This window comes from Cetorhinus maximus, chromosome 12 (genome assembly GCF_964194155.1).
Source record: "Cetorhinus maximus chromosome 12, sCetMax3.hap1.1, whole genome shotgun sequence".
Classification (NCBI taxonomy): Eukaryota; Metazoa; Chordata; class Chondrichthyes; order Lamniformes; family Cetorhinidae; genus Cetorhinus; species Cetorhinus maximus.
In genome coordinates, this window is record NC_135890.1 from 25,610,898 (window position 1) to 25,630,241 (window position 19,344).

The following is a 19,344-nucleotide window of genomic DNA, read 5'->3' on the forward strand; positions in this document are numbered from 1 at the left end:
AGGGGGAAGCTCTGGAGCACTTGGTGGCACTTTGATGCCTCTACATTGCGTGAGTAGGCAGATAAGCTAGGAGCCCAACCCCAACTTGTCTCAGTTTCAGAGGAATGGTCACTTTATACAAGTTTCCCGAATGCATGGCCATTTCCTTTGCCCACCCGATACCCCACCTCCAATGCTAGTGCATTATATTCAACAGCAAGGCTTCCCTTAACGCGCCCCCTGACACAAGCCACCCCACTGGCAGGGCTGCCCTTAACCCCAACCACCCCCAACCCCCAAGAGCACCCCTGAAGTTTGAAGTCCAACAGGCGACCCTGGCAAGCGATGCACAACATTACTGTGTACTCACCTCTGAGTTCCGCTCAAAATGCAGGCCGCCAAGTGCACATCACTTATGTGCTGTTATGAAACGTGTGCATGCTTTCCCGCTGATGTGGGCGGACGATCCAGCGGGGTGGGGCGGGAATGATTCCAGCGGGCTGGTCTGATAACGATATGCTGATATATTGCAATGAGCTTCCCGACATCTGATGGCAGGAAACGCGGCCCGCCGTCGGCAGGCTGAGCAGATGATCACAAACTGGTTTCCTGCCATCATAAAACCCATCGCGCCATATTGTTTGCTCACGCCAACAGTCACTCCCGACGCCAACAGGCACGGAAAATTCCACCCATTGTTAAACGGTAAGGAACCAGTCATCCTTACCTTGAGTTATTCAGATAGATTTATACTTGTCAAAATAAACTTAAAGGAGAAGGAAAGTTTAGGAGATGTATTTCTTATTGAAAGCAAAGGCAGTTTGGGGGTGGGACCATTTCCAGATCCCGAACCTGCCTCTGGGGAGGAAGCAGTCACTGACCCCAATTTTCATGGGAGTGCTCCCTTAATTGGCCTGGACATGGGCTCAACATCCAACTGAGTATGGTAAACAGTCTCTCGAAGCTGGAGGGCCAAGCAGACATCTTCCAGCTTAAAAGGAGCAGCAAACTGCAATTGAGGATAAGGAAGAGGCTACTTCGTCATGGAGGTACACTCCCTCCCATTTTTTAAACTTAAATTAAAAAATGGACCTTGCAGTCAGGCCACCATTGCAAGTAGCGGGGTGGTGGCAGGGTGATGGTGCCAGTGGCTGGTCCTCTACCCAGGCAGGCGGGGAGTCCTGCCTAGAGCACTGACCTGCTGATTTGCCACTGTGAGGCTGCCTCCAGGTACTTAAACTGGCCCTTTGGCACCTGCAGGGACCTTGAGGCTGACATGGAAAACCCCATGCGGTCTCCTTTAATTGACCTCAGTAGGCTCTTGATGAGCCTTATCGGCTACCCACTGCACGCGGGCAGACAGCCCTGTCAACCCACCATCTCATCTCTCCCAGAAGGAAAAAACAGTAAAGACTGGGAAATAAGAATACTGGTCCGAGCTGGTCATGTAAACCTTAAGTTGGAACACCAGTAAAAACTGGGAAATAAGAGTACTGGTCTGAACTTTTTTTCCTTCTGGGGAATGGCCGGGAGGCAGGACTTAGCTGAGGAACCAGCACACCTTTGTCCTCGCCCCCCAGCAGGCAAATCTGCTTCCAGAGTCACTGCTGAAGAGTTTCTACAGTGGTGAGAAGCTGTACTTAGAGTCATAGAGTTATACTGCACAGAAACAGGCCCTTCAGCCCATCGTGACCATGCTGGCCCATTGTGACCATGCCATCCATCAAACACCTATCTATTCTAAACCCATTTTTCAGCACGTAGCCGGAGCCCTGTATGCTATGGCGTTTCAAATGCTCATCTAAATATTTCTTAAATATTGTGAGGGCTCCTGCCTCTACCATCCCCTCAGGCAGTGTGTTCCAGATTCCAACCACCCTCTGGGTGAAAAAGATTTTCCTCAAATCCCCTCTAAACCTCCTGCCCCTTACCTTAAATTTACACCCCCTGGTTATTGACACCTCCACTAAGGAGAAAGGTTTCTTCTTCTCTAACCTATCTATGCCCCTCATAATTTTGTATATCTCTATCAGGTCCCCTCTCAGCCTCCTCTGCTATAAGGAAAACAGCCCTAGCCTATCCAGTCTCTCATCATAGCTAAAATGCTCTAGCCCAGGCAACATCTTGGTGAATCTCCTCTGCATCCTCTCCAGTGCAATCACATCCTTGCTATAGTGTGGTGACCAGAACTGCACACAGTACTCCAGCTGTGGTCTAACTAGTGTTTCATACAGTTCCAACATAACCTCTCTGCTCTTATATTCTATGCATCAGCTAATAAAGGCAAGTATTCCATATACCTTCTTAACCACTACCTGTGCTGCTGCCTTCAGGGATCTTTGGACATGTACACCAAGGTCCCTTTGATCCTCTGTACTTCCTAGGGTTCTAACATTCATTGTGTATTCCCTTGCCATGTTAGACCTCCCAAAATGCATTGCCTCACACTTCTCAGGATTAAATTCCATTTGCCCCTGCTCTGCCCATCTTACCAGCCCACCTATATCGTCCTGTAATCTAAGGCTTTCCTCCTCACTGTTTACGACACCACCAATTTTCGTGTCATCTGTGAATTTACTGGTCATACCTCCTATTTTCACGTCTAAATCATTAATGTACACTACAAACAGCAAAGGTCCCAGCACCAATCCCTGCGGTACACCATTTGTCACAGACTTCCAATCGCAAAAACAAGCATCGAGCATCACCCTCTGCCTCCTGCCACTAAGCCAATTTTGGATCCAATTTGCCAAATTGCCCTAGATCCCATGGGCTCTTACCTTCTTGACTATTCTCCCATGCAGGACATTGTCAAAAGCCTTACTGAAGTCCATGTAGACTACATCAACTGCACTACCCTCATCTATACAGCTAGTCACCTCCTTGAAAAATTCAATCAAATTTGTTAGACATGATCTGCCCCTGACAAAACCATGCTGACTATCCCTGATTAACTCCTGTCTCTCCAAGTGGAGATTAATCCTGTCCCTCAGAATCTGTTCCAATAGCTTCCCTATCACTGATGTTAGACTCACTGGCCTATAATTACCTGGTTTATCCCTACTACCCTTCTTGAATAATGGTACCACATTCGCTGCCCTCCAGTCCTCTGGCACCTCTTCTGTGGCCAGAGAGGATTTGTTAGTGTCAGAGCCCATGCAATCTCCTCCCTTGCCTCACATAGCATCCTGGGATACATCTCACCTGGGCCTGGGGTTTTATCCACTTTTAAGCCTGCTAAAACCACTAATACCTTCTGCCTTTCAATGCTAATTTGTTCAAGTATATCACAGTCCCCTCCCTACACCTACATCGTCCTTCTCCACAGATGAAAAGTAATCAATTAAAACCTCACCCATGTCTTCCAGTTCCACGCACAGATTGCCACTTTGGTTCCTAATGGGCCCTACTCCTTCCCTGGTTATCCTCTTGCCCTTAACATAGTTATAAAATGCCTTGGGATTTTCCTTTATCTTGCTTGTCAGTGTTTTTTCATGCCCCCTCTTTGCTCTCCTAATTACTTTTTTAAGTACCCCCCTACACTTTCTATACTCCTCTAGGGCTTCCACTATTTTCAGTCCTCTGTATCTGCCATAAGCCTCCTTTTTTTCACTTATCCAATCCTCTATACCCCTTGACATCCAGGGTTCCCTGGACTTGTTGGTCCTACCCTTCACCTTTACGGGAACATATTGGCCCTGAACTCTCACTATTTCCTTTTAAAAACAAGCCACAGATTTTACGCAAAGACTTAAAATTTATCCTATACATCAAAAGATATGGGGATAGTGCAGGAAAATAGTCTTGAAGTAAAATATCAGCCATGATCTCATTGAATGGTGGAGCGGGCTCGAAGGGCTGAATGGCCTACTCCTACTCCTATTTCTTATGTTCTATGGGAAGGGGTGAATTTTGAATAAAATCTATTCCCTTCCTCCTACACATTCCTTGCCCCTTAATCTCTAATTTTCAGATGACAGCATGCCTTAGTATACTGTAATAGTCTAATATAATAGAAATATGATCTTCATAAATTCTGTATAATTAACAGAGTAAGGAAATATTTCAGATTTTGTAGCTCGGAGGAATTTGTGTCATGCCAACATTAACTTTTTAGCCTATGCTTTTAGAAATAGCCTCAAGGAAAAGCAGGTACATAAAGAGGTTAATGGGGAGGATGATGGAGCTGGTGGAGATGTGTTGAATTTGGCTGATGACCTTCATAGCCCTTGCCAGCCATTATCCCATGGGAAATCTCCAGACCAATTCACACTATCTAACTGATTAGTGGTTAAATTAATTAATGTTAGCTGATCTCAGCTGGGCTTCCATTTGGTTTGCTCTTGGCAACTCCACGGCAATGAGTTAGGTGCAATGTTGCTGTTGGTCACAGGGGAGTGATTGACAACATTTTCTTTATTGCGTGAACTTGGGTTGGATGATTTATCATTCAGTGCAGACTATTCCCTATCTCATTTTCTGCAGCAAGTGAAACGTGTCTAATCATGTGTAATGTTTCCATCAGTCACTTTCCTTTACCAAATAAGAAGCCATAAATTTGGAGTCAGTTAAAATGCTCATAAATTATTTAAATTTTAAACAAATATGATTAAATTATCATGGGCTTATTTTAGACCACAAAGTCATAATAAAGTAATTACAGTGCAAAACTCTTCTGCCAAGCAGATAGCTCACACAAGGTCAAGTTTACAGTTATCTGACATTGCCAGAAACAAAAATCTCTTTGCAGTTTAAACTTTATTGTAAATAATTGTTTTGAAATGATTTATTCATTTTCAAATCACAGTGAACTAGGCTTGTGACTGAATTTTAAAATTGTTTAACAACAAACTCAACAGCATTTTAAATAGATAGGTTTGAAAGTAGGGAATATGCGCTTAATGGGACAGTATGACACCAGCCATCCCCTGAAGTGGTATGGGCCAGAGAAAATGGATGAAAATATTGATTTGTCAAAGATTCTTAAGGAAATTGCAGGGCTGGATTTCCCTCCATACGTTGCCCTAAATTGTTAGCAGAGGGATATCAGGGTGGCACACCTTGAGGGTTGCACTCTTACCACAACCTGCCTTCTGCCAGAAGAGGCTTGCATTTGTTCCTGGAACAGCAGTTGAAGGTCTGAAGCAGTGGGTACTTATCTCCTTAGGTACCAAGGGCATTCCCTGTTTAGGCATTGGCCTGGCCTTTCCTGCATAGAGAAACATCTCCAGCACATAAAAATGTGTTAAGGCAGTGTGTAAGTTTTATCTTAACAGCCCTCTGGAGGAGGCCAGTCTGAATCTGTTCCCCGTTTGATTGTAACCTTTGGCATTAGAGGGCGCTGAATTTGGAAATCAAAGAATAATTCCTGGGAAATAAATAATTCTTTATTAGGATGCTCTCCTGATGCTATCCTTGCAGGAAGGAAATTACCTTATGGGCAATTTAGAGAAAACTAGGGTTTGGAACTCTTCTGAGTCATGCATGAATTAGGTGGATTTGATGCTGTGGCTTTGTGCAAGAAAAAACAAACTACATCAATCACATCATCTTTTACTGCAAATGACAAATTAAACAACCCATAAGAGGAAGGCAGCTTTATGATTATGGTGAATATAGGATAATGAAAGGCAATGAAGTAAAGGTAGTAATTGAGGTGAGGGGTTTTAAAGATGTCAATCAACTGGTCCAGTCAAATATTAAAATAATCCATAATTGAGATATTTTCTTGTAAATGGCATCTTTTTTCATTCTTTATAAAATATGCATGGCTGTGTTTTGAGTTGTCTACAGCCATTGGCCATAGTTCTTGTGTAGTGGGAGTGACTAACAAAATGCATATGTAATAAAGACATAGGTGGAAAAGTCTGATGTTGGAACTCAAAGGATGTTGTATCATGTGACTGGTGATATAGTAACACAAAGTTATTTGGGATCGTATGATCTAAAGGGATTAGGCTACGTGGATCCTATTTATAACACAGAGGGATACACAGACTATAGCCAGTAGTGATGTCACAAAGAATCACAGATATAAGCTACTACTTCTGGAACAAAGAAAAATTAAAAGGATTTATCTCTGGGAACTGAAAGATGGGCTGGGTTAGCTTAGTTTCCATTCAATTGCTTCTTATTGTGCAAAAGAAGGAAGATGGCTAGCATTCTCAAAGTTCTCTCAGAAATCATCTTTATGAATAAAGGTTATGAAAACAGCCTTTGATTAGTAGTTGGGCACCCAAAATTTACATTAGACGCTGTAATCTTTACTACTGAAGTTCAGCTGTCTCTTGCTGTGAACACGCATGTCGTATTTGTTGTTTGTTAGCACATGTTTCAAAAGTGATGGCATCAAATGAGATTACTCCAAAGAACAATTCCCATTCCATTCCATGTGCTCTGCCCAAAGGCAGGTCCTTTGCTCATTGTCTGCTGATGCTTCATCCTGAGCTTTGTTTTTTGGCAGTTTTTTTTTGTTGGTGGTTGTTTGCCAAATTGCCTTCCATACTCGGGCAGTACGAGGAGGCAGGTCCCAAATCTCCCTCAGCCAGAACAGGAATTGACCCGCGCTGTTGGCATTATTCTGAATCACATGTTCAGCCAACTCAGCTAACCAGCCTACCAAAGAATGATTACATAGACATATTTCTGTTGCAGCCTAAAAGACCATTTTAGATAAATTCCATCATGGAAGTATGGATAAAGCATTTATACAGTGGACCTCTGGAAACACCATTGTCCTTGCTGCCAGAATACAGGGACAGTTTTGAACTATTTGGTTTTCATTATTAAAATTCCAGTGTGGCATAAACACTCTACTTGGCTGCAGTTCCATGTGACAGCATGAGTGAAGTCACAGCATATTTTTGTGTGCACTGTGAGGGTTAGCCTCTCCTCACTGAAGTATAGTTTACCCCAATAATCTATGATATCCCAAGGAAGTTGAGACATTGTTACTTCAAAGACCTGAATTATTAAGAGTTGCATATCATTTATACTCAAACCTCAATTTATCAACAAAGCATATCACTTCCTGTTTGTACTCAGTAATGTTTTGATGTAAAATATATTGATCAAATGGATAACATGACTGTTTAGGAAAAGAGGGACCAAAAGCTACATCAAATACATGACAAAGGTCACAATTCAAATTTAAAGAATCAAAGACATTAAAAAAAGAAAACCACTCGTGGCTCTTTTTTTAAACTGGAATTTTCCCCAGGGCGGAAGCAAGAGATTTTTTTTCCAGTCAAAGGAAACTTCCCCTCAATAGTTAACTGCTAATTGATGATAGATTGTGCCTATTTAAACCACAATGTGAACAGTGTCTGAAAGGGACAGACTAGGTTAAACGCCTGTCCATCTGAGGAACTAAACATTACAAACATGTCCCAGACCTGAGACTACACAAGTCATGCCAGCTAGTTAGTGCAGAGCCATTGAAAATCTGAAGCCTTGAGGATACCTTCATATAACTGCTATTTTGTAAATGAATGTTTTTGTTCATCAAAATAAGGAATCATGATGCTGGGAATGGAATAGTTTGCATTTTGGACACCTGTTGTCAAATATTTCCAGGTTAAGGATTACCTGGTTAGAAAGAGAGTAAAGTTCAGCCCAACAATGTGCTTCCGCCCCAATCTTAGAAGAACATATTCTGTTGTATCGACACAGTATTTTTACATTTCCCACAACACCCAACTCGTAGTCCCTCTCAGTAAGATTGGAAGTAGTCCCAAAATAATACAGCTTTATGCATTTAAGCTTATGACCTCCAGGAATTGGATTTGGGCAACCAGCAGCAAAATAAGACTTTTATCAATCAGCCTGGTTTAGATTTGAACCTATAGCCTCGAGGTGAATGGCCAGTGACTAACCAATCCAATCGCTTGCATTACTTTACTAAAGAATTCTGCCTTTAGCTTTATCCTAACAACTATGTCCACTTAATACTTCTTTATTTGTCATTGCTACAGTTTCACTGGAGATTCTAAAACAAGTTCGAGCATGCGCTATGTCGAAACCCAGTCCATGCAGATCGGGGCCTCATATATGCTGCAATTCAGCCTGCTGATGGGCTGCGGAAAGTCTTTTACGTTACACGTGGACAACCAAATCAGACTAGAATACTCCACAAACCATGGTCTAACCTGGCACCTTGTACAAGAGGTAAATATGAGAGCAAGCTTTTCTAGGTTTTTGGACTTGCTAAATATGCACAGAGATATAGCCAGAAACTTGTAGCTTATAGGAACACACAAACATGACGGGCAGGTAAAGATCAGCTGGTCCAACGAGTCTGTCCCATATAGTCATGTTAGAATTAAGCACCTTGACCCCAATTATGCTCCCACATACTATCTTTTTGTTATCATGCAATGATTTATTTTGTTGAGTTGCTTAATTAAAGTCAAATGAAAGACAAAAGTATTAAATTCTCCAAAGGAAAGTGAAATCATGAAATGATAAATTGAGCACTCCTGTGTTTGAAGAGAACCGAGGCAGCAGTCACAACTTTCCCTCCTGCAAATGTTCCCTTTGAGTGTGGTTCATTATTAGGAGCACTGAATTTACCCTACTCTTAATTAGGGTAATTCCTTTTACTCTTCAAGCTAACTACAGTTTTGTTTTATTTTTATGACAATCTTTTTAAAATAATCTAATGGGCTCAATGTTAAACATTGCAAAAATTAAATGGATGCACCCTTTTTTGAATTGTGTTGTTGGGCAAATTTTATTCAAATTGGATGGGAACATGTACAGACTGCTGGTCATGATTTTATTGAGTGCTAATGAAAAATGACCCTGTGCAATGTCATGAATGTTAAGGCCCTAGTTTGTATTTCGGGGCCACTTCAATTCTGAGACTTGTTCCATATCTTTGCACAAATGACATTTAGTGATGTTGGAAAGCAGTTTACAATTTACATACGTTGTTCCTGTCAATCCCAAACTTTGCTTTTTGCTGTGTTTATTGTTATGAATTTGTGCGGTCATTATTTAAACTTGCATTCTGGTGGCATGGCCTTCACTGTGACACCAGATATGTGTTTTCAAAAAATAAGGCCCCTGCTTGTGATTTTATTTGAACTAACACATTTAAGTTACTTCAGTCCACTTCCTGCTTAAGCATTTACTGAAAAGGTTAATGACCATCAATATAGTGTTATTTAGTTTTGAACAGGGTTTTGATTTTCACAATTATCAATTCCATCTTCTCAGTCTGTGAAGACTTTATTTTCATGTCCAAATTTCAACTGAAACTGATGCAAATGCTTTCCCTAGAGGAGATAGCTTTGGCCCACAAACTTCTTCAATACATATCTTCTTAGCCTTCTTGGAGATTTTCTGAAGGATTCCTTCAGCACCATTCCCTTCATCATAGCCAACATTGCACAGCATATGATAGGATTTCAGTAGGTGGCTGCTTTTGCTCCCCTCTAATGCTATAATATTTCAGCTCTGATAGCTCCTTTAGTGCCACGCTAGCACAGACAGAACTAAAATTTTAGTGGTTTCCACTTGTTTCTGGATCATGATGGCTAAATCTGACTGAAAGTTCCATTCATCTCAGGACTGCATTGTGGTATGGAAAGAAGAAAACTAGGGCAGAATTTTTAGCTCGGCGGGTGGGTGGCCATGCGCCCGACCCGACTGAGTGTGAAATGATGCGCAATGATGTCAGCTGAGCGTGCCGACGTCAATGCGCAGTCGCGTAATAGTTCAGTTGGCGGGCACGTGCGGAGCCAGCAGCGCACCCGCTGACAATTAAAAGGCCTATTAAGGCCATTAAGTTAATAATTTTTCACTGCCTGTTCATCCTAACAGTTGGCGGGCAGGCAAAAAGGCCAAGTGGCCTTTGCATTTTTTTGGAAACCTCATCTACAGGAGGGATGAGATTTCCAAAAGCAAATACAAATAGAATAAAAACTTTATTTTTTAATTGAAAATATTTCCCTGCTCATGTGACAGAATCATATGAAGGGATATGTTTCATTATATTTTTTTGTTCTTTATTATTTTTCAAAAATTTCTTCATCTCCCTGAGGCAGCTCTGTGGCTCAGGGAGATTATTCTGCACTCTCTCACACGCATGCGTGAAGTTCGCGCTAGGCCTGCACGCACAGGCAGCACTCAGCGCTGCCGCTTGCGTATCATGCTACAAGGCCCACCCGCGTAATATCACGGAGCGCTGCTGATCGCAGGCTGCGGTCGGCTTCCTGACCGCTCCCGCTGAATCCGCACGCCAAGAGCAAAATCCTACCCTAGGTTTAATTGTTTGGCTTTTGAATCTGAAAAATATAAAAGTCATTTCGGGATGTTTCATTCTGGTATAGTCCTGTGGCTTTCTCGAAATATGAATTGATAATATTGACATATCAATTCCAGATGACCACTGCAGATATTCCAACTATGTCTGACTTGGAGGCTGTTCTCACAATCTTGTTGAAAACCCTACAGATTGCAATGTTGAAAATTATGCATTAGTTAATTAATGCACGAATTAACATGGACATACCACCTCAAAACACAGATTAAAAAAAGATCAGAGTTGTGAAAAGGAGACAGGACCTTGCTTACCACTGGACCAAATTCAGTTTTGACTTTGCAATTCTGGATCTATCTACATTAATCCATTGATTCCCAAACTGTATTTTTGGAGCCTTTTGATAGGCAGATGTGGAATTTTAAACATTTGGTAATCTTGATACTTTCTGGTTTGACATGTTTTCCTGCAGGAATGTTTCCCCAGCATGCCCAGTTGCCAAGAGTTCACCTCTGCCAGTGTTTATCATTCCTCGGAGTTCTCACAGTGGAAAAGAGTAACTGTGTCCCTGCAACAGAAAACATGGTAAGAAAATCATTGCGGGCATTAATCCTTGGGAATGGGCCAAATGTAAAATGAATCATTGTCTTCCCACCAACTGTCTCTTCACATAAATCTGCAGAATGTGAAATCAAAGACTCCAGGTAACTAGGCTATAATTGGCTCCTCCCCAACTTGTGACTACGGTTTTAATTATCTTAACAGCTGTTATCGGCGCAAATGAATTTTTAATCTCTGTAATAGCCATAAAAAAATTAACAAGTTTCTGTTTAACATTGATTGAATGTACACAATTCTTCAGTATCTCAGTGAATGCATTCAAATCACAAAGAACACTAGTGCTTAAACATGTTCAAGTGTGTCAGAAGGGATTTGTTAATCTTAGCACCAATTTCATAAAGCATTTGATGAAAACTGCTGCACTGAGCCTGCCATTTTTCTTCCAATCATATTATGTACCAAGTGCGGCTTAAACAAATTACATTGGCTATTGCTTTATGAAAATGAATTTGTTTTTGAGTATATATTTGCATATCAACACTGACTGCTGATGAGATGCAGGCAGCTGTCGGGGACAGTTTTTTTTTAAACAAACGCAGAGTAATTATCACATTTGCGTTTTGGAATATAAATATTAAAATATTATTGCATTATCTGGTCCTTGACAGGGAAGAGCTTGTTCTAACATTCACTTATAATCATCTGAACTTCCTAAGTGGTTGACCTTGAAAACCAGTCTGAGATTATACCAGGAGTATGACATATCCTAGCTGCGTTAAAGTCAATAATCCAAATGTCCTGCTATTCAGACCACAAAGGTGTGTTGAAAGTGACACAAGAGCTCCAGAAAAGAAATGTAGTCTTGGGAGCAGCACACATCATGTGGGAAGACAAGATTCAGCCTTACAAAAATCAGATTTATAGGCTAAATAACGTATTTAGAGTGGCATTTTTTACTAGTGCAGTATAAATCTGCAGATGCTACATGTAGTATTTGACAAACATGGGACTCATTGGTACAATAAAACAACATTTTCCGCATTCAACCAATGCACCATGGCTTGGGATTCACTTTGTTGAAATTTAACCTCTTTGATCATAATATTAGGCTTGACTATGATCAGAAGAAAATTTATTAGAGTTGGAGGTTTATTATAGTTATATGTGCCCAAGTATTTGCAAGCAGGTTCCTAATAGGAACCAGATTAGATTCCCTGCTCCATTGGCTTCACCACTTCAATAGCACTGTAGAGCAGTCACTGAGCAACATCAAATGTTCTTTTGTATAAATTTACAATGTTCCTTGTATAAAATATATTTTTAAAAATTAGTGTTTGGTCCTACTTATTTCTTAGTACCCTCCCATCTGGGAGGTGCTGACTCATTTTGAGATACAGTTGCAAATTGGCTGTGCTATGACACTTTACCCACGTGACCATTCTTTAAGTATAAACCTGAACAGTGAATATTACCAGGTTCATCAATTGTGTTGTTGTTACAACCAAACATTACTCTATCCACAAGTGTGGACTTTCCACAATAATAATCAAGACCAGGGACTACGGCGGATCCTCCCTGCTCTAGTTCAGGAGATTCAGGCCTATTGTAGCACCTTAACTACCACCCTGGATGATATCAGCTAAAATAAACTTGAAACCTCTGGCTTTCATGGCCCAGTTACATTTAACTAACTGAACTAATTAGGGAGTTATAAATATTTCTTTCAATAAATCTCCAGCGTACTTTGCAGCAATCGCTAATGATACAGTCAAGTTCCTCAGATCTGTTGGTCTCCATATTATAAAAGGTTTTTCACACTCATCATTTTAGTTTAGTAAACTCTTAAGACTAACATCTTTTTTTTAAACTTATTCAGGTCAAGTGCTACACGTTTCCGTTGGAGCCAGAGTTACTATATGGTTCAGGATGAATGGGCATTAGATGATATTTATATTGGTCAACAGTGTCCTGAAATGTGTAATGGACATGGCTGGTGTTACAATGGACTATGCAAGTACGTTGAAGTAATAATATAGAAATATTGGCTGACCACTAGATATGTATATACATAGGCACAGGAATAGACCATTCAGCCCCTTAAGCCTGTTCCGTCATTCAGTTTGATCATGGATGATCTGCACCTCAACTCCATTTACCCATTTGATGCATACTCCTTGATACCCTTAGCTAACAAAGTGATGAACCTAGGATTCTAGAAATGATCAAGACTTTTTTAAGTGCTTGAAGTCAAAGTAAAGTCCATGATGGGGTGAATTGTACACAGATGCATTTGGTAGACCGAATGCCTTTATCTCATTCCATATCTTGTTATGTTTAGTTACACACTTGCTTGCCTCTGTAGCCCAAAAGACCACATTAATATTTATGACCTTAAAATCCCAGCAAGCATCTGTTTTATCAGTTCTTTAGGTAAATGAAGTTAAAATTCAGCTAATTGACAAAGTGCAGAACTGTAGAATCACAATACCTGAAAATGGTAATTTCTTTCCTTAAAGCTGTGATTCAGGTTATCATGGATCTACCTGTAAGCCAGAGGGTATGTTGCCTTCAACAGTGACATGTGACTTTGAGAATGAGGCTGTGATGAAGAACGATTGGCAGGAAGTCATTGGTGGACAAATCGTTAAACCAGAGCAAGGCTGTGGAGTCATTTCCTCAGGTTCATCACTCTACTTCTCTGAGGTACAATTCATTCTTCATCCAATACAACCTGAACCTGTTTTTTAAAAAAATGTGGCTTTTATAGCACCATGTGAGTATTTGTGCTCATTGCATGCCATTTTTAAGCTTATAAATGAAACAAACTGCTAGATCCCATAATAGCTCATTTGTTTAGATCAGTGACCTCAGGCAGGGATGAGAGTGTTACAATGGGCATTGATGACCTGTGCTAAGCAAGAGGAAAATCACCCAGGATATACATTCTCATAACCCCCACTGTAAAGTGTGGATGTGAAAAATCCAAGCGAAGATAGCTTGACTATTATGGTACCAAACATTGCTCTCACCCTGTAGCCACTGTCGAGGCTCTCAATTGAAGGTTAATCACTTGACTGAGGTACAGGAGGTGAGCAGGTGCCCATGGAACTATGCACTGTGTCTTTGAGACAGGAGGGAAGAAAATCTGCCTGTGGGCTCCAGTCCAAGATAACAGTTTGTTCTCCTATGTTTTACAAAGTACAGCCACCTTTGATCTTTTTCACCCTCCACATTTTGTAAGTGATTTTCCCAGCAATTCCATCATTTTTTAAAAATTCATTCGTGGGATGAGCCAGCATCCTTGATGAGCCCATCCCTAGTTGCCCTTGAGAAGGTGGTGGTGAGCTGCCTCCTTGAACCGCTGCAGTCCATGCGGTGTAGGTACACCCACAGTGCTGTTAGGAAGGGAGTTCCAGGATTTTGATCCAATGACAGTGAAGGAATGGCGATATATTTCCAAGTCAGGATGGTGAGTGACTTGGAGGGGAACTTCCAGATTGTGGGTTCCCATCTATCTGCTGCCCTTGTCCTTCTAGATGGTAGTGGTCATGGGTTTGGAAGGTGCTGTCTAAGGAGCCTTGGTGAGTTGCTGCAGTACATCTTGTAGATGGTACACACTGCTGCTACTGTGCGTTGGTGGTGGAAGGAGTGAATGTTTGTGGATATGGTGCCAATCGAGCGGGCTACTTTGTCCTGAATGGTGTCAAGCTTCTTGAGTGTTGTGGGAGCTGCACTTATCCAGGCAAGTGGGGAGTATTCCATCACACTCCTGACTTACATTGTTGGTTGCCAGAACAACGTTAAACTTAAAGGCATATCAGATACTGTAACATTAAAGTTGTTACATTTACTTGCTCATCCAGAATGGGAAGAGGCAGCTAGTCAGCTGGGACCTGGACACCCAATGGGTAGACTTTATCCAGTTCTACATTCGTATTGGAGGGAACACAGGCTCCTGTAACACACCTGACAGAAGAGAGGAGGGTGTGTTATTGCAGTACAGCAACAATGGTGGCATAACCTGGCACCTACTTTCAGAAATGTACTTTTCTGACTACAGTCAACCCAGGTAAGACTTGGGGAGGGAGCATTTACATTCCAGTGCCTTTTTTATTAGATTTAAGTCAACTAAACACACGCTAAAGGCAACCTCGGGTACCGTTGCACCAGGTAGCACAAAGTTGCTCTGCAAAAGTACTTTCACCAAATTTGTCATAGAAGCATAACCAGCTAATTACATTAAAGTCCTGCTATCAGTGCCAGCTCTCACATCAGCTTTGTACAGCAAATGAAATAGCATTGTTTCAGCCAGAGGAACTTGTGGCCACTTCCTGAAGTGGTTTTCCCTGACTCTAGAGATGACAGTAATCTGGTATAAAATGCTCATGCCCCACAGGCCACCATTTTTCTGGCAGTGGGCTCAACAACTGAGCTGCGTTGCTGCAACATGTGGGTTTAGGGCCAATGCTCCCTCGCAAAGTGAATTAAAGAATTCTGCTTTTCCATCAGAGGAAAGCATCAAGGGAATATATGCACTCACACCCAGGAAGGAGGGAAAAAATAAGGTTCATCTGCATCTGGTTCAACAGGGAGGCCTGGGAATTAGATTCTCTTATCTGAGAATGGTCCAAGCTTGTAGAGCAATGGGAAAAGAAATTTACTGGTAAACAATGAAACTAAACAGAAATCATTTTGTCTTTGATAATTTATGTTGCGTTCAACAGGTTTGTTTATTTTGAGCTTCCGGCTTCTGCCAAGACCACCTGTACACGATTCCGCTGGTGGCAGCCTGTTCATTCAGGTGAGGGATATGACCAGTGGGCTATTGATGACATCATCATTTTATCAGAGCGACAGAAACAGATTATCCCCGTCATTACGCCAACAGTACAGCAGGTAACAAATGTGACCATTTTTATTATAGAACTTTACTTTGAGGAAATCCAGTTAACGAATAAACAAAAAATATTACTACAGATAACCTGTAGTCACCAGGAGTGTAAAATAAAATTCAGTGTGTTTAACATTTAAAAAGAAGATATTCCTTTCCATCCCCAGATCTGGCATTTTGCAGACAATTAAATTACAGTTTCATTAGTGATGATATTGCTGGGTTAAATCAAATGTCCCTCTTGAACTCCCATCGGTGATGTTCACAACCAATACATAGACACAACATAAAATACAATGGTAAATAAGCTCAATCAGCAGGTTGGAAAATTAATTCTTACAATACTCCAGACACTTACTCTGCCAGACACAACTGGGTTGCAGATAGCACAAAAGAGTTTTGATGTAAATTAGCACAGCAAATATCAGCCTGCAGTTGTCTGCAATGTAGCAATGTGAATTATGCAATCTGCACTTTACATTTTCAGAAATTTAAATGATTTTATTTTTATGCAAATTTTGTTTAGGCTATTTTGTTTAGTGGTGTGTCATTGTTATTCCTGATGTTTGAATAGTTTTATCACTGTAACATTAATGTTGATTTCCACATCCTAGAAAATGAGACAAACACAAAATCTGGCTGGCCCAGAGAGACCTGAGTTTTCCTGAACCTTCCAGTTGTCCAATTTAAAGCAAGCGCTCAGTAAAAGTAATGGAGACGGGCTTCTTTTTAAGTAGTAAATTAGTGTAAAATAGTAAAGAAATGCGGACAATTTTAAAAATTCACCTTGTTTTCTACTTGGGAATGAGTGTAATGGGAACTGTAATGTATTGGCATCAGGCAGATAAAGTAGGTCAATAAATTGAGTTAACATCCCTTTAACAGATTCAGCAGCTTTCAGCAACAGTATTTTTGTGTAACCAACTTTTCATCTTGCACTCATCAGGACAGATGGAAGAATGACAAATTTCAAAGGGAGCAACAATTTATACTGCATGAGAAAAGGGTACTGATTGGTTGGCAAGTCGATTCTGATTGTTTGAGGCGTTATAGTTGATATTATTGTCCAACATGCTTTCCATTAATTAAACTGTTAAGTTTTATTAAATTGTTGTTCCCTTTGAAATTTGGTGTTCTTGCATCTGTCCTGTAGAGTGCAAGATGAAAAGCGTTGACAGCATGTCTCTTCAGCAATACTCAAGTTCTGTACTACCAGTCAACTATTTGTAACCAACTTTCTTGCTTCAGTAAAGTTAAATGTTTATTTTGAACATATTTTTCTTCAGTGGCCTTCGGAGGTGCTGTATCTGTTTTAATGTCAAAGCTTTGTGGACTAAGATGAAAGAAGCCCATTCAAAACCTCATGCCCTGCCAGTTAACTCAAGTGAAACCTTGCCAGTTGCTTCCAGGGAGTTAATTATTAGAGTTCCTAATCAAGTATCAATCATGTTCTGATGCTCATAAATCCAGCTACTTTAGCTATACTAATATGAACTAGCAATGTTTGATATAAAATATAGACTGATGTCACTGATGCACTCGATATAATTTTATGATTGGAACTGCTTATGGTAATAGGTTCAGGAAACAGATTTGAACTTTATACATATATGTCTTGCCATAAAATCTAATCACCAGAATGGAGCAATTTTTAAATCATTAATAACAAATTCTGATTGTAAATAGTCACGGTTGTTGCCCATGTAAACCTGGATATCTGGATAAGTTAGATGTCTTAATTGCACTAGAGAAGTAGCTGAAAGATTTAGTAATCATTGGGATATAGTAAGTTGATCAGGTTCAAACATTTACATGTTTATGAACGTCTTGCTCTTTCTAGTTTTTTTGGTTCCAGTTTTGAGCAATGTATGATAATACTTGACAGTATTTCAACTGACTGTTCAGAGTAAGCTGTTCCTAGCCATTGCAATAACTAACTTGTTTTGAAAAACTAAACAATGCAGTGACAGTATCCTTTAACAGGTAACAATAGTTCTCTTCATATTTGAGATACTGTTCAAATTCTGAGAAAGTTCTCAGACAAAGTGAGCTCCAGCTTTTTTTCTCTAACTCATGTGGATTACTTATTTCCAGTATTGCACACAAGAGAAATGGGCACAGAAAGTACCTTTAATGCTGTTGTTTGTTTCTTAGTGAGTCTGTGATTTGGCTTCAAAGCAATAGCAACAATCATCCAGGGAGCCATACCAAACATGCTGGCATCCTGTAATCCAAAATAAGCAGATACCAGTGCAAAGGCACCTTGGAGATTCCCACTCAAGTTCCTGCTATTTAATTATTAGCATTAAATGTGTGCTTCTTTGCTGAATCTGAGGGGGTAGACAGGTTTTTTTTGGACTTATATAGATTTTAAAATGGCTTGTATGGCCAGGTAAGATCCTCTGGAGATTGCATCAACAGGCAACATGTGATGTAGATTAAAGCTGAACTCGATCTCACTGCATGATAGGTTTTTCACGATGCTCTGAAGTGAATGTGAACACCTTTGTCTCTGAGGGCCAAGTTGTTTACAGAACATAATTCACTGCAAACTGATGCCCATAGAGGAATTGCTCCCATACGCACTGTATATAATAAGCATAGCCTACCTATGGCAAATGAAAAAGGCAGCCATTTCCACTGACAGAATAGTATATTGGGGTGATTCCCTGATCTGGTGCTTCCTGATGAGGAGCAGGGAGTGCAACTCAATAAATTGAGCAGAACAACAGATTACGGCATTGTTCCTTAAGAATGCCGTTACTTGCACTTTTTCAGATAGGTTTCAGCACCTAGAGTTAAAAGCTAGGACTTCTCTCTACATCAGTGTTATTATGTAAAGAGGCCATGAAGAGTTCTCAAAGCTGTCACAGAAGAAGAGAGTTTAAACACACAGAGGTGATGCTGTTTTATTGCTGAACAGCCACGATGGCCAAAGACAGACAGTTTGACTGTGTGACAGATACTGTGTGGAATCTCTGGTCAGATATGGTCATTATATCTACCTTGGAAGTAAAAAAACTGAAAGACTCCTGCGGAGGACCCAAACCAGTGGGATTGAGATAAAAGGAAAAAACTGTTGAAGTTCTGTTGAAGGATCATTCGGACTTGAAACGTTAACTGTGTTTCTCTCCACAGATGCTGCCAGAGCTGCTGAGTTTTTCCAGGTATTTTTGTTTTTGCTGTGGGACTGAGTCTCACATTGAGATGGGATTTACTTAATAATAAAAGTGAAACTGGTTCTATTACGTTAAGGCAATTGTTTCATCTTGTCTGTCAAGTATTATGTTTTTCTGCCATATTTCCTAAGACCTAACACTCAGAACATAAGAACTAGGAGCAGGAGTAGGCAATTCAGCCCCTCGAGCCTGCCCCGCCATTCAATACAATCATAGCTGATCTCATTTCGGCCTCAACTCCAATTTACTGTCCTCTCCCTATAGCCTTTCAACCCGTCACTAATTAAAAATCTGTCTATCTCCTCCTTAAATTTATTCAGCGTCACTGTATCCACTGCACTCTGAGGTAGTGAATTCCACAGATTCACGACCCTTTGAGAAAAATAATTCCTCCTCATCTCTGATTTAAATCTACCACCCCTTAGCCTAAAACTATGGCCTCTCGTTCTAGAATGCCCCCAGAAGGGGAA

The 19,344-nt window shown here is 40.7% G+C and overlaps 1 protein-coding gene across 5 annotated transcripts in view; it reads left to right on the forward strand.

The window, feature by feature from the left end:
• reln (reelin) overlaps nucleotides 1-19,344 on the forward strand; it is a 366,824-nt gene that overhangs the window by 211,426 nt on the left and 136,054 nt on the right. For all 5 annotated transcript variants that reach the window (XM_078553223.1, XM_078553220.1, XM_078553221.1 and 2 more), the window contains 6 exons: nucleotides 7,953-8,145; nucleotides 10,716-10,828; nucleotides 12,681-12,818; nucleotides 13,321-13,507; nucleotides 14,668-14,873; nucleotides 15,529-15,700. In XM_078553223.1, coding sequence (XP_078409349.1) covers nucleotides 7,953-8,145; nucleotides 10,716-10,828; nucleotides 12,681-12,818; nucleotides 13,321-13,507; nucleotides 14,668-14,873; nucleotides 15,529-15,700 — 1,009 coding nt within the window. The remainder of the gene's footprint in view (nucleotides 1-7,952; nucleotides 8,146-10,715; nucleotides 10,829-12,680; nucleotides 12,819-13,320; nucleotides 13,508-14,667; nucleotides 14,874-15,528; nucleotides 15,701-19,344) is intronic.